Source organism: Tinamus guttatus, unplaced genomic scaffold (genome assembly GCF_059628265.1).
Source record: "Tinamus guttatus ecotype Peru unplaced genomic scaffold, ASM5962826v1 Tinamus_guttatus_pri_ptg000226l, whole genome shotgun sequence".
Classification (NCBI taxonomy): Eukaryota; Metazoa; Chordata; class Aves; order Tinamiformes; family Tinamidae; genus Tinamus; species Tinamus guttatus.
This window is the reverse complement of record NW_028288760.1, coordinates 124805-137167: the sequence shown is the minus strand read 5'-3', so window position 1 is coordinate 137167 and position 12363 is coordinate 124805. Positions and strand designations below refer to the sequence as shown.

The 12363-nt window shown below is 50.0% G+C and overlaps 2 protein-coding genes across 2 annotated transcripts; one reads left to right on the top strand and one right to left on the bottom strand.

Moving 5' to 3' along the window:
• Nucleotides 1-688: 688 nt before the first annotated feature.
• Nucleotides 689-4985, bottom strand: PTGES2 (prostaglandin E synthase 2). The gene is made up of 7 exons (XM_088525435.1): nucleotides 4758-4985; nucleotides 4120-4314; nucleotides 3966-4021; nucleotides 3369-3521; nucleotides 2651-2851; nucleotides 2190-2307; nucleotides 689-1400 (listed from the first exon to the last, which is right to left on the bottom strand). The coding sequence occupies exons 1-7, from the start codon at nucleotides 4983-4985 to the stop codon at nucleotides 1272-1274; spliced, it is 1080 nt and encodes a 359-aa protein (XP_088381561.1). The 3' UTR covers nucleotides 689-1271.
• A 912-nt stretch (nucleotides 4986-5897) lies between these two features.
• BBLN (bublin coiled coil protein) lies at nucleotides 5898-12015 on the top strand. Its single transcript, XM_088525195.1, has 2 exons — nucleotides 5898-6009; nucleotides 11802-12015. The coding sequence occupies exons 1-2, from the start codon at nucleotides 5910-5912 to the stop codon at nucleotides 11993-11995; spliced, it is 294 nt and encodes a 97-aa protein (XP_088381321.1). The 5' UTR covers nucleotides 5898-5909; the 3' UTR covers nucleotides 11996-12015.
• The last annotated feature ends 348 nt before the right edge of the window (nucleotides 12016-12363 follow it).

The window sequence follows — 12363 nt, the reverse complement described above, 5'->3', positions numbered from 1 at the left end:
CCGCCCGGCGCGGGGTTACCGGGAGGCCGAGCCCGCGAACGGGGCTTGCAGAACACGGAGAAGGACGGGCACTGCAGGCAGCTTTAATAAACACGTCTAGCGAGGCACAGGGCAACGACAAACACTGTTTTTTTCCTGAACAACTGTTAAGCTTCCTGCTGCTGACGCTGTTGTGCCTGTACACGTGGAGGCATAAAAGGGGACCTCCCCTCTTAGACCCCCATAACCATCCTTCCCTCATCACCTCCCCAAAAAGCCACCATGCAAACACTTATTTTGCAGATACATTTCAGCTGCACTTTCTGCAAGCAACAGTTTCTTCAAAACACAGCCCCTGCTGTGAGGGAAGCTGGAAGGGCTAGTGCAGGTGGTAATTAAGGAAGAAACACTCAGTTTCAGCCCTATATCATCTCTCATGAAGACACGGGGCCATCCTAGCTCACACTGCGCAGCAGAGGATGTATTGCATAGTCCTAGAGTTGCTCCAGCAGCAAATTCTGGTCCTGTCCTGCACTATGCCTCTAAAAAGTCCCAGGCAGGGAGGGGCTTTCTAGAACAGAAACAAGCTGACCTCCAGGGGCATTTCCTGGGAGATTTTTTGCAAGTCAAATATTTCCAGTGAGTTCTGCAGGGCAGGGTGTGCTCCCCAGACAAAACACATAAGAAATCTTAGATAGCACATAGGGCATGAAGAAAGAAGCAGGCCTTTATCCCTGCACCCCCTAGTCTGGTATCAGAGAACCGTTCACATGTAAGAGCAAACACACACAGTCTCTGTGCTCTTGAGACAAGAGGTGTCAGTTAGAAATCTAGTATCCAGTGCCTCAGAAAAAACACTTTAAGGTGATTTGGATGAGTATAGGAAGACAGCCTGAAGCAGAAGCTGCTCAGATGCATCATATTTGTTATGGCTGCAACATTTACTAGTCAAGAGCATGGCTTGCTTTCACAGCAGCCTGCTGGGAAGCTGGCTCGACCTACAGGAGCTCGTTCGCTGTAAAGGAAAAGCTTGGATTGAACTGCAGAATACAGCAATGTCCAAGACTCCTTTTACCCATCCCTGTCCTTCTAAATATCATATTCAAGTTTATGCATAGCTGGATCCCTCCGGCTCACTTCGGACTTGCTGCTTGAGAGGGGACAGTCTGTGCCAGCATGTCCATCAATGAGGTGGGATCAGGCCATTTAAAAAAAAAAAAAAAAAAAAAGTAACTTTCCTTCTGAAGCTTTTCCCCCATGCAAGTGTTTCAGGAAAGCAGCTGTAGTTGACATCAGATTGTAAGTTCAGTTTTTTGAATGACTTCCTCCATGCGCTGGTACCAAGGCTGAATCTTGGTGTTAACCATCATGTCGTCAAAGGCTTCCAGTCCTTCCATGACTCTGAGGACCCCATAGACTGCCTGCACCAGAGGATAAAGATTGAAAACAACACTGAAAACAATCAAATGGGGAAAATGCCTTAGGATACTCATGTAAGTACCTCAACAGCCTACAATAAGGCTCTTTCCCTGCCATTCTTTCTATTCCATCAGGGTGATAAGCAAGGAAGATTGTGAACTAGGAAACAGGTGCTAAGAATAAGCATGTTTTTGCATGAGGAAATAGTAAGAAAAGGTCAGGAGCTACCTGAGGCTGTAGCAAAAAAGCTAATCCTATCTCTGCATCAATCCCTGCTATGAAGGGCTTGACTTGCATTCATGGAGAACCACAGGTGCAGGAGATAAATTAAGTTCTGCCCTACGCTGCTGCTACAAAGGAAATTCCAGAACTACTGCATGTAGCAAGTCCTGTGCAGGCGTGCAGTTTTATTAACCAACATCCACTAGCCAGGTCAGCGTCTCCATTTGTAAACAGGTTTCATCATGCTCCCGAATGATCTGTAGCATCCACCTCCAGATGCTCATGTCATTTGCAAAGTGAACCCTTAGGGAACATTTCTCACACAGAAAGGGTAAAGAAAAAAAAAAAAAAAAAGGCAAACACTGCTTTTTGCAAGATGAGTACCTCCAAGTCCAAGTGCACCTTCAGGTAGGAATTATGTTACTGCATAAGAAACGACACTATCAGTGTATCTTGTGTAGCGTACCTTCTCTGTCTATATTCAGATTTGCCATTTCACATGGATGAATAACTGGACAAGGCTTTTCATAAATTTAAACACAGATACAGAAATCTGCAGAATCTCTTACCAAATCTGCAAGGTTTGGCTGGTTGCCACCCATGAACAGTCGATGTTTGCCAACAGCTTTTACCCACTCATTAACCGCTTCGTACAAGTCTTCTCGGACATTATCTCGAAGATTATGTCTAGGCAAAGACAGGAAATGACATGTTTTCTAACTAGTTTGTTTCTTACTTTAAGCTTTCCTCACCTCTAACATTAAGGGCTGGTCCCCACTTGGGGATTCAGAAGGTAGTTCAGAGAGTGAAGGGGATGGATAGTGAGAGTAGTAAGTAGTACTGCAAACACATCAACAGTACTTCATGTGAACTACATATCTTAACGTGAAGAGCAGAAGCAGCAGCATTGTTACTCGTACAGGATTAAATGGTTTGGATTAAAACATTAAGGTCCCACACCAATATCTGCATCTCACAGCTAAGGAGAAGGAGCTATTCCTTTCACGTATGTGCTGCCCATTGTACTTACCTTTTCTTCAACCTTTTGCTAATGAAGAACATGGCAAGGGCCCCCATGTACTTAGCAAAGAAACCTTCCATGGTGCCAAACTTCCCCTCCCGGACAATGTAATCGAAAGATGCCAAGGCTTCCCTAGGGGTACGGTAAACATTGGGCGAGATGAGGTGAACCAGCCAGTCGTCCGCCCATTTTCGCCACTTCATTTCTTCCCTGTAGGTATTCAAGAGAGACTTCTCAGTAAATGAACTAGAGCCGCAGGGCTACAGGAGGCATCCAGGATCACAGCAACATTAGCTAGCACCTGCGCCAAGGATGGGTGTATCACAAGCTCCCACCCAGCAACCTCTCCAAAATGCACTCAAAAGTGTCATCTTTGGCAAAGCTGCTCCAATCCCAAACTGAAATTAATACTAAGGTAGGAGTAGCTTCTCTTCCCATTAGGAAAACCAGAGCAGCAAGTCTGCTCATCCTCTGCAGCATACTCAAAAGGTAAAGACAGAAACTGGAGGCACCTTGGGAACTACACAGTCTAGCTCCTACCATCACAGCTATGCTAACGTTACTGTTCCTTACACTACCTAAAACAACTGAAGCTACAGGGCAAGGGAGATGAAGTGAGTTAGGAGATGTCAGAAACAGCACTAACAGGATTATAAGTATGTACCCAAAGACTTCTAGAGGAAGCTGTGACCATACTTGGGAGACACAGAAACTGAAGAGCACTTACACTCTTACTTCTTTGACAGGATAGATCCGCTTTGTCTCCTTTTCATCCAGCATGAGCCAGTATTTATTCCCATACTCAAGTGTCTCCTTGCCTTTCTCACTCACAGTTTTCATAGGAGGGTAAAAGGACACAATCTCTTCTAAGCTCTTTCTCCTGAAGACAGAAACACAGTTAGCACTTACTCTGGTTGCCAGAGAAATGTACAAGAGCAAAGACACATTAGAAGATGCACGCTTTAAAATACGTTATTAAAAAAAAAAAAGGCATTAAGCACCAAATTCTATTTGAAATTAGTTTGAAAAAGACTGTCTGATAATAACTGCCAAATAACATCATGATTAGCATACTCTTTGTCAGAGGTAGAAACAAGTTCTGAAAGGTAAAAGCTGAGCTTTAGCACAGACACACACCCCAACACATTATCCACAGCATTATCTACACCCTCAGAGCTGGGATCAGGTCAAGTGAACAAATACCCAAAGCTGCAAACAAGGTCAACAAGATAGGAAGGAGCTAATCCTCAAGAGGGTGTTCTAAATCTCCAGTTTGCTAGGGCTATTCACATTCAAATTGACACCCATCCTTCTATTTCCTTACTTGGAAATCAGATACGTCTTTATTGCACTGATGATCACTGAAGAATCATTCAATTGCTGAAAAACAGAATACATTTTTTTTTTAAGAAGGACTTCTTGGTGAAACTGGAAAAAAAAATCCTTAAAGCCTTTGCTCCAGCATTTTCCCAACTTACCAGGGGACTTCCAGCATTGGCTAGCAGGATAGGCACCTTTCTGTAGGAAGAGAATTTGATTTCTTTCCTCATTATTGGGTTCACTTCCACAATTTCATAGGGCAACCCATGATAATCAAGAAAAGCTCGGACTTTACTGCAGAAAGGACATGTTTTATACTGGTAGAGAGTGAGCTGCAGGCTCCCGTCAGGCAGCTGGGGAAGAAAGAGATAAGAGGCTTGTATTTCCTACCAAGATATAAAGACTTGGCTAAAGGCTCTTGATGAGCAAGCTTGCCCAATGCGCTCTGCAGCGCACAGAGATGGGGAGAACGGGAAGAGACACTCTCTTTGCAGTGAAGCAGAGGGTGGGTGCAGAACACTGCTGTTCATCCCGTTACCGAAACATAGCGCTAAAAAAAGTGCCAGAAAACAACGACTTTAGGCCACTGTCTAGCTCGGATTCCTGGGAATAACCCCATCGGCCTGACCACAGGAGAGCGAGGCAAAGCACCTGCCGGGGCTGCCGCTCTACATCGCCTCCGTGACCGCGCCCGTTTTGTCAGACGCTACCGAACGCCCGCGGCCGCCTCCCCGTCTCCTCAGGAGCCTCGAGCCACGCGGGGTCGGCGGGGAGAGGCGGGCGCGGCGCGCGTTACCTCAGCGGCCGAGTGCTCGCGCAGCCGCTGCCGCGCCACCTGGTAGAGGCCGGCGCCGCCGCCCAGCGCGAAGGCGGCGCCCAGCAGCAGGCGGCCGCCCGGGCCGCCGCCGCCGCCGCAGCCGCCCGCGGCGCCGTATGCCCGGCGCGGAGCCCGCAGGCGCCAGAGAGGCGGCAGCGGCGGCAGCAGCGCTCCAAGCCGCCACGCTCGGCCCGCGCCCGCCGCCATCTTCCCGGCGCGGAGCGGGCGGTCCCGGCGGCGGCGAGAGGGGGGAGCTTAAAGAGGCCGCGTGAGGGTGGTGGGGGTGGAGGCAGCCCGCCCCACAAAATGGCTGCAGCGGCTTCGTGCGGGGAAATGAGTGCAGCGAAACGCCTCTCTCGCGCGGGTGGGGAGGTGGGCAGGGAGCTTCTCCAGGGGCCAAGCCAGTGTTTGGCCGCATGACGCCCCCTCAGGTTAACGGTCGCTTCCCCTGTCCACGGCGTGAGGCAGGGGCAGCTCCGCAGCGCTGCCCGGTGGCGCCGAGGACACCGCAAGGGGCTGCGGCGTGAAACGGGAACGCGGCCTTTCTGCAGCGTCCCCAAAACCCACTTAGTTAGGGCGCCCTCGGGGCGCGTTCGCCTTAGGAGCAGCGTTCAAGGGAGCGCGCTAATTACGAGCTATTTCCGTCCCGCGGAGCGCTCCCCGAGGGCGGGGAGAGTCGTGCGGCCATGAGGGAAGGCAGCGAGAGCTGCGCTCGTCCTCGGGGCGAGAAGGAGACCTTTCAATGTGACCTCGGGGCCCGGCCCGCCTCTCGCGGGCTCCTAACAGGGAAGAAAGGGAGGGGCGGGAAGGGTCACCTCGCGGGACACGTAGCAGCGGTGCCGCCCCTGTGCCGGGGACCGCGGAGCGAGCCAGGAGGCAGCTTCGTTGGGGGAAAACACCGCGGAAACGGGAGCCACGCGACTCCCATCCCTCCTGACCTTGACCAGGGCCACAGGCTTTACCGCCGCGCGCGTGACGTGCGGCGCGCGGAGCGCTCCCATTGGCCAGCGCCGCGCCCCGCGGGAGCCCCGCCCCCGCGTTCCAGCGCGCTCCCGGGACGTTCGGCCGCGTCCCCCGCGCGCTGCGAGGCGCGTCCCCGCGTTCCGGCGCGTTCCCCCGGCCCCCGGCGCCATGTCGGGGCCTAACGGGGGGCCGCACGTGGCGGCGGGCGCCGCCGGGCGGGACGACGATGACAGCGACGACGGCGGCGGCGACAGCTTCGGGGAGGAAGGTGCGTGGCGGCCGCGGTGGCCGGGCCGCCCTGCCCGGCCTTGCGCGTCCCCGCCGCTCCCCGCGGGGTGTTCGCACTGCGCAGAGGAGACGCCTTTTCCTGGGGTTGTCGCTGCTGCCGGGGCTGCCTTGGGCGTTAACGGTTCTCGGCGAGCTCCGGGTCCGAGGTGTTTTTAAAAAACAGACCCAGCACTTGCCGGGGCTCCTTGATGCTCTCGGCAGCCCCGCGCACGGAGTTGATGCTTCCTCCCTGTCGCCATGGCAGCTCTCACATGTTACTTTTGACCTTTTTTTCTTTATTGTTGTTATTTTTTCCTGTAAAATAAGTTTATTCAGTGCTTTTTTTAGTGTTTGAGCAACGCTGGCCAAGGAAACGGATGTTCAGATTTTGAGCCCTTAGGAGATCTGCACGTGGGCAGATCTGGATGAAGCAGTCGTGGGTGGAAAAACTGCTGTTTAATGTGCTCAGCTTGGCAAATTCCACTGCACTTCCTGGGCATGAAATCTGTGATACTGCCCTGCCCAGGTAGGCAAGAATGAGGAAACAGCAGAGCTCAAATGGGTTCCTGTGCGTTGTTCTTGCCAGGACTGCCCTGAATGGCCCCTTCAAAGTAGCGTAACAGGAGGAGGACAACTCTCTCACACTGAAATTCTTCCACAGCTATTAGTAATACAAATTATTGTTCTATTTAAGTATTAAGAGCTATTTTAAAAACCGTTTTACTGTTAACTGTGGAAGTGATTCTCTGGAAGAGCATCCAGCTCTACCACTCTCCCCTCCTCTCCTTCTTGACCTGCTCCCAGACTTAGTTCCTTGTAAGATCCACTTTCGGAAGTGGCACAGCTGCACAGACCAGCGATTATTAACCACAGGCAAATCATGCCCAGTAAAAATCTGCCAGGTCCTCTTACCCACCTCAGTATATGTCTACTTGAGACCTGAATCACTGTCTATGGGCTTGGTGTGACATCAGTTACAAAATGATAAAGTCCATGGACTTCATTCCTAAGGGTCTGGTGTGTGCTAGGGGTTCTGGGTGCCTTGCCTGGGGGGGAAAGCTGATGCACACATGGATTTTCGGAATGGCTCAGCCCTTGCCCTCAGAGCTTGTCAGAGGGGTGCTCAGACAGTCCCTCCTGCTTTTCTCCGCGTTCTCCGCTCGCTCGGAGCGCCCTTCCCGTCTCTCTCTGCACGTTACGCTTGGCACTAACGCTCTCCCGGCTGCTCCGAGGAGCCTGCTGGAGAACAGGCAGCCCCGCTGCTGGGCTGTGAGCTTGTCGCGCTCGCGCAGGCCCCACACGTCAGCCCATCCACCGCGCTCAGCCCGCGCCGCTTCCGAAGGGAGCGAGGGGCTGGTGCTGCCCCAGGTCTCCTGTAACCCCTGTGAGGTTTCAGCTCTTGCCAGAGAATTACACTCCCTGTGAGAGTTACTTGTCAGTAACTTGTCAGCAGAGGTTTTATCTAGTCTGGTTTTCCAGAGTGGCTTTTTGTTTTTCTCTAAGATTGCCTGGATGTTGCCTAGAGCAATCTGAAAGCAAGTGTTTTATCACAACAACACTGCTATCTTTATCTATTAACAAAACTAATGCGCATTGCTGTGAAATGCCATTGTATCAAGGCTAACAATTTCATACTTAAATGCTTTAAATAAGAAAGAATAAGCTTAAATATCTAGGAAACCTGCTCCAGTTTCACTATCGGATTCATCTATAAGGTTGCATAAATTTAACAGGATCATTTTGAAGAATTTTCTTCTGGTTTTAACCTGAAATACCCCAAGTCTTAATGGTGTATGACAGTGCTGTGGTTGGACTGGGTACTTCATAGTTATTTCACTGTGGAAACTGGGGTGGCTGCTCCGCATCTTTAGGTCTCATTCCACCTTGTGCCACAGTAATGGCTTTCCTGTGTGGCTGTCCAACCAAAACCAGGCCCTTGTGAGATGTATCTCAGCCTAGAGGCTTTAAACAAGTAATTTACAGAACGTAAACTCTCTGATCTGCTGCCAAAATGCTCGCAGCCTCCTAAAGGAGGATGATCCCTAAGGCTGCTAAAAAGGCAAACGTGTCCTTGGGATTTATTTCTGTTGCTGTGCATATCCCTGCACACTAGCCCTGAGCCTGGGACCAGAAATTTGTGCAAGAGAGCAAAGGCTGTCAGAGCTGCCCAGACTGTGTTCCACTGTGCCCAGGTTCTGTGCCTTAGATCTTGTTACCAGCCCTACTTTCCTCGTGGTCTCATTTGATCAATGGATGAAATTCAGGCAGGATTGGGTTGCATTTTACTTCAGCCAACCTGGGGCAGGTTAATGCATAGCCCAAATGCTGTAGACATATTCAGCAGGAGCTCTTGCTGCCTCAACTGGCTGTGGAGGCTTGTTCAAAGACAATAGTACCTTGTTAGCAGATAGTTAACCACAAGGGTGTCAGTCTTTGCAGCAGATGGGGGACAGAGCCGAGAAAGACGAGGACTGAGGAACACCTCCCCCTGCCTCGTGTGCGACGTGTCTTGCCAGAAGAAAAGAAACAAAGCCAGACAACCGCGCAGGTGGCCAGATGCTGATTGGTTGTGCGCTTTGCAACACTTGTGTTAAGAAAGTATAAAAAGAAGTCGGTTTGGAAATAAAGTTGTCTCACTCTGCACCCCAGACTGAGTCCGTTTCTTCACAAGGTGCAACAAATGGCGCCCAACGTGGGGCACGAAGACTAGCTGTCTCTCCGGTTGCACCGCCCAGCTGAACTCCCGGGAATCACGCTGAAAGGAAGCGTAAGGATCAAGCTGAAAGGAAGCTTACTTTGTGTGCACACTAAAAGCCTCTTGAAAGGAAAGAGGTAAGCGGCTGGGAACTATGGGTTCATACCTAATGAAGGAACAAAAGGACGATTTAGAAGCTTCTCCTAAAAACTTGAAACCGCAAAGAAAAAAATTAGGTGAAGAAGAGCTGCAAAAGGTTCTTGCATGGGCTTCTAAAGACGATCCTTCGGTGAATAGTAAGAATGTTTTTAATCTGGAAAGATGGGACCAAATTGGGGTCCGACTGTGGGATAGTGCCACGCGCGGTGATAAGGCTGCTGCTAACCTGTTGCCACAATGGCGAGTTGTACTCGAAATATTGAAATCTCATAGTGGGTTGCAGTCGAACATAAATGACGGGATCGGGGCCCCTGCCATCCCCTCCGCGCCTCCTTTACCTCAATCGTGTCCTGATGAGAATCAGAAAAGAAAACGTGCTGCAAAAGCCTTTGCGGTACTGCCACCTGATGAACAGGACGATGATCCTTTTGGTCCGGGTCCTATTGACCCTGGAAAGGAGCCAGACCTATACCCCCCGGATCCTCACGATAAATGGGCCTCAGTAAAACGAGGAGCAAAACAGGCGGGGGATGTGGGCATGCTGAAAGCCTTTCCCGTTATCTGTGCACCAGACCAGAATCCGCGTTGGGAAGGTTTGTCGTATAATCTTATTAAGGACGTGCGACGTACGGTGACAGATCATGGCCTTGGCGCACCATATACCACCCACCTTATACAATCTCTTTGTGATTCTTCGGTTTTTACTCCCCATGATTTTAAAACTTTGTTTCGCCTCATTATGACTGATATGCAATACACGATGTGGGAATCGAAAATGAGAGAGCTTGCTCGAGCTCAGGGGGAGGAAAACCAGCGGCTGTCGAAAAAAGGTCCTTTACGGGCTGTTACTGTGGACGTGCTAATGGGGGAGGGCGATCACAGTGCTACAACAGCACAAGCAGAAATCCCCCCTGAGGGCTTGCAACAAGTTAAGGCACTTGCTCTCCGCGCCCTTAAGGCCGTTCCGGAGAGTGGTAAACAAAGACAACCTTTTGTTAGCATAAGACAAGATGCGAATGAGCCATATATGAAGTTTTTGGATCGGCTTAATGAGGCTCTGGAGAAACAAATTGATAATGAACAAGCACGAAGCTACATTTTTAAGCAACTAGCAGTTGAGAATGCTAACCCTGATTGCCAGAGAGTTTTGCGGCCACTAAAGGATCCTACTATTGATGACATGCTAAAAGCATGTATTAATGTCGGTACCAAACAGTATGAATATTCACTGATGGCCGAAACATTTGCAACAATGTCTATGAAAAGGCCATGTTTTGCTTGTGGCCAATTTGGGCATATTCGTAAATACTGTCCGAAAACACAAGCAAACAAAGGAGCGCCTGGACTATGTCCGCGCTGCCACAAAGGACAACACTATGCTAATCAGTGTCGATCAAAATTTGATAAGGAAGGTCGACCGCTAGCCCCTTCGGGAAACTTCAAGCGGAGCGCGGCAAGGGGTCGCGCCATGACGGCAAATCACCCCTCGGAGTGGCTCCCACCGGGAAGCAGCCGCCGCTTGTGCGCCAGCACAAGCGGCAGCGCCGGGGTGGACCTGGCCACCACAATAGAAGTGCTAATTACTGATACATCAGTTGTGCTAATTCCAACTGGTGTCCACGGCCCCCTGGGGCGAGGAATGGCAGCACTATTGATTGGGCGATTTTCAACAACGAGACAAGGGCTGTTTGTGTTACCTGCAGTTATCAACGCAGATTTCAAAGGAGAAATTAAGATAATGGTATGGACTCCGATACCACCCTGTACTGTGCCAGCAGGAAGCCAAATAGCACAATTAGTATACTTTTTACCACAGACACCAAACGCTGCAAACATTAACCATGGCACAGGCTCTTTTGGGTCCACAGGGCATGAAATTTTCTGGACTCAACAGATAACTATGAATCGCCCGCAGATATCCTGTACGCTACAAGCAGGACTGATAAAATTTAATGTACAAGGAATTTTAGATAGTGGAGCAGATGTTACAGTCATCGCTGCCTCACAATGGCCAAACAGTTTACCCCTAGTTAAGGCACATACATCGCTTTCAGGAATTGGTGGGCAGAGTACTCCAATGCAAAGCAAAAGATTGATAAATATTATTGGCCCAGAAGGAAGAACTGCAAACATTAGGCCATTTATATTGCCTGGATCCATCACCTTGTGGGGGAGAGACTGTTTGAGTCAATGGGGCATGCAGTTAAGCACGGATTTTTCTTAGGGGTCACTATCCAGCAGCAGGTCCCACCCATGATTTGGAAAACGGACAAGCCAGTGTGGGTAGATCAGTGGCCCCTTCCACAAAATAAACTGCTGCAATTACACAAGTTAGTAGATGAACAATTGCAAGCTGGTCATATAGTTCCTACTACAAGCCCCTGGAACACGCCAGTTTTTGTAATTCAAAAGAAAAATAATTCCTGGAGGCTGTTACATGACCTTAGAAAAATCAATGAAGTCATCGAAGATATGGGAGCCTTACAGCCTGGACTCCCTTCTCCAGCAATGTTATAGATCATTTAATTAAGTCATGGCTGTTCAAACAAAAACAAATAAAGAAGGGTGAGATGTGGAGGCTTGTTCAAAGACAATAGTACCTTGTTAGCAGATAGTTAACCACAAGGGTGTCAGTCTTTGCAGCAGATGGGGGACAGAGCCGAGAAAGACGAGGACTGAGGAACACCTCCCCCTGCCTCGTGTGCGACGTGTCTTGCCAGAAGAAAAGAAACAAAGCCAGACAACCGCGCAGGTGGCCAGATGCTGATTGGTTGTGCGCTTTGCAACACTTGTGTTAAGAAAGTATAAAAAGAAGTCGGTTTGGAAATAAAGTTGTCTCACTCTGCACCCCAGACTGAGTCCGTTTCTTCACAAGGTGCAACAACTGGCTGCAGTCACAGTACTTAGGTTGTTCAGCCTCTCCTGTCCCTTCCCTTTAGAATACGCAGCAATAAACTCCATGCTGGACCAGATCAACTCTTGCTTGGATCACCTGGAGGAGAAGAATGATTATCTGCACGCCTGCTTGAAGGAGCTGCTGGAGTCCAACCGCCAGACCCGCCTGGAGTTCCAGCAGCAGAGCGAGCAGCAGAACATGGGAGACGAGATGCAGGGGTCAGAGCCTGCTACCTAGCTGCAAAGCCACCAACTGTCACTTGGGGGACAGTTAGCGGTTACTGGTTTAATGTAAAACTTGAAGAGTATCTCCTGCCCGTTACATGTCCCTTCCTGTGGTTTTGTTCTGCCATTCACCTGTTCTGCAAGGTTCACATTGGTTGTGATGTAAGAAGCATTGGCAGATGTCTCAGACCAGGCTTTTCTATCCCCTTCCATGTAGCTGAGGCAAGGCACCAGTGTGATGGTTTTGACTGTCATCAGGGGTAGTTACCTACCTCCTTAAGCTGCCGTTAAGGTTTCAGTCTGGTTAGCTCCCACCCTACGGTAGTTGTAGCCTGAAGGGCCCTGCCTGCCATGGGCTGTGACCAGCAGTGGGCATTTTGA

What these genes read in the sequence shown, in the direction of transcription:
- PTGES2 (XM_088525435.1), bottom strand. Translation starts at nt 4,985, where the DNA reads ATGGCGGCGGGCGCGGGCCGAGCGTGGCGGCTTGGAGCGCTGCTGCCG. An exon ending in GCGAGCACTCGGCCGCTGAG is followed by an intron (nt 4,315 to 4,757) that starts GTAACGCGCGCC and finishes TTTCTTCCCCAG; the next exon opens with CTGCCTGACGGGAGCCTGCA. An exon ending in AAGACGTATCTGATTTCCAA is followed by an intron (nt 3,522 to 3,965) that starts GTAAGGAAATAG and finishes TTCTGTCTTCAG; the next exon opens with GAGAAAGAGCTTAGAAGAGA.
- BBLN (XM_088525195.1), top strand. Translation starts at nt 5,910, where the DNA reads ATGTCGGGGCCTAACGGGGGGCCGCACGTGGCGGCGGGCGCCGCCGGG. An exon ending in CGACAGCTTCGGGGAGGAAG is followed by an intron (nt 6,010 to 11,801) that starts GTGCGTGGCGGC and finishes CCTTCCCTTTAG; the next exon opens with AATACGCAGCAATAAACTCC.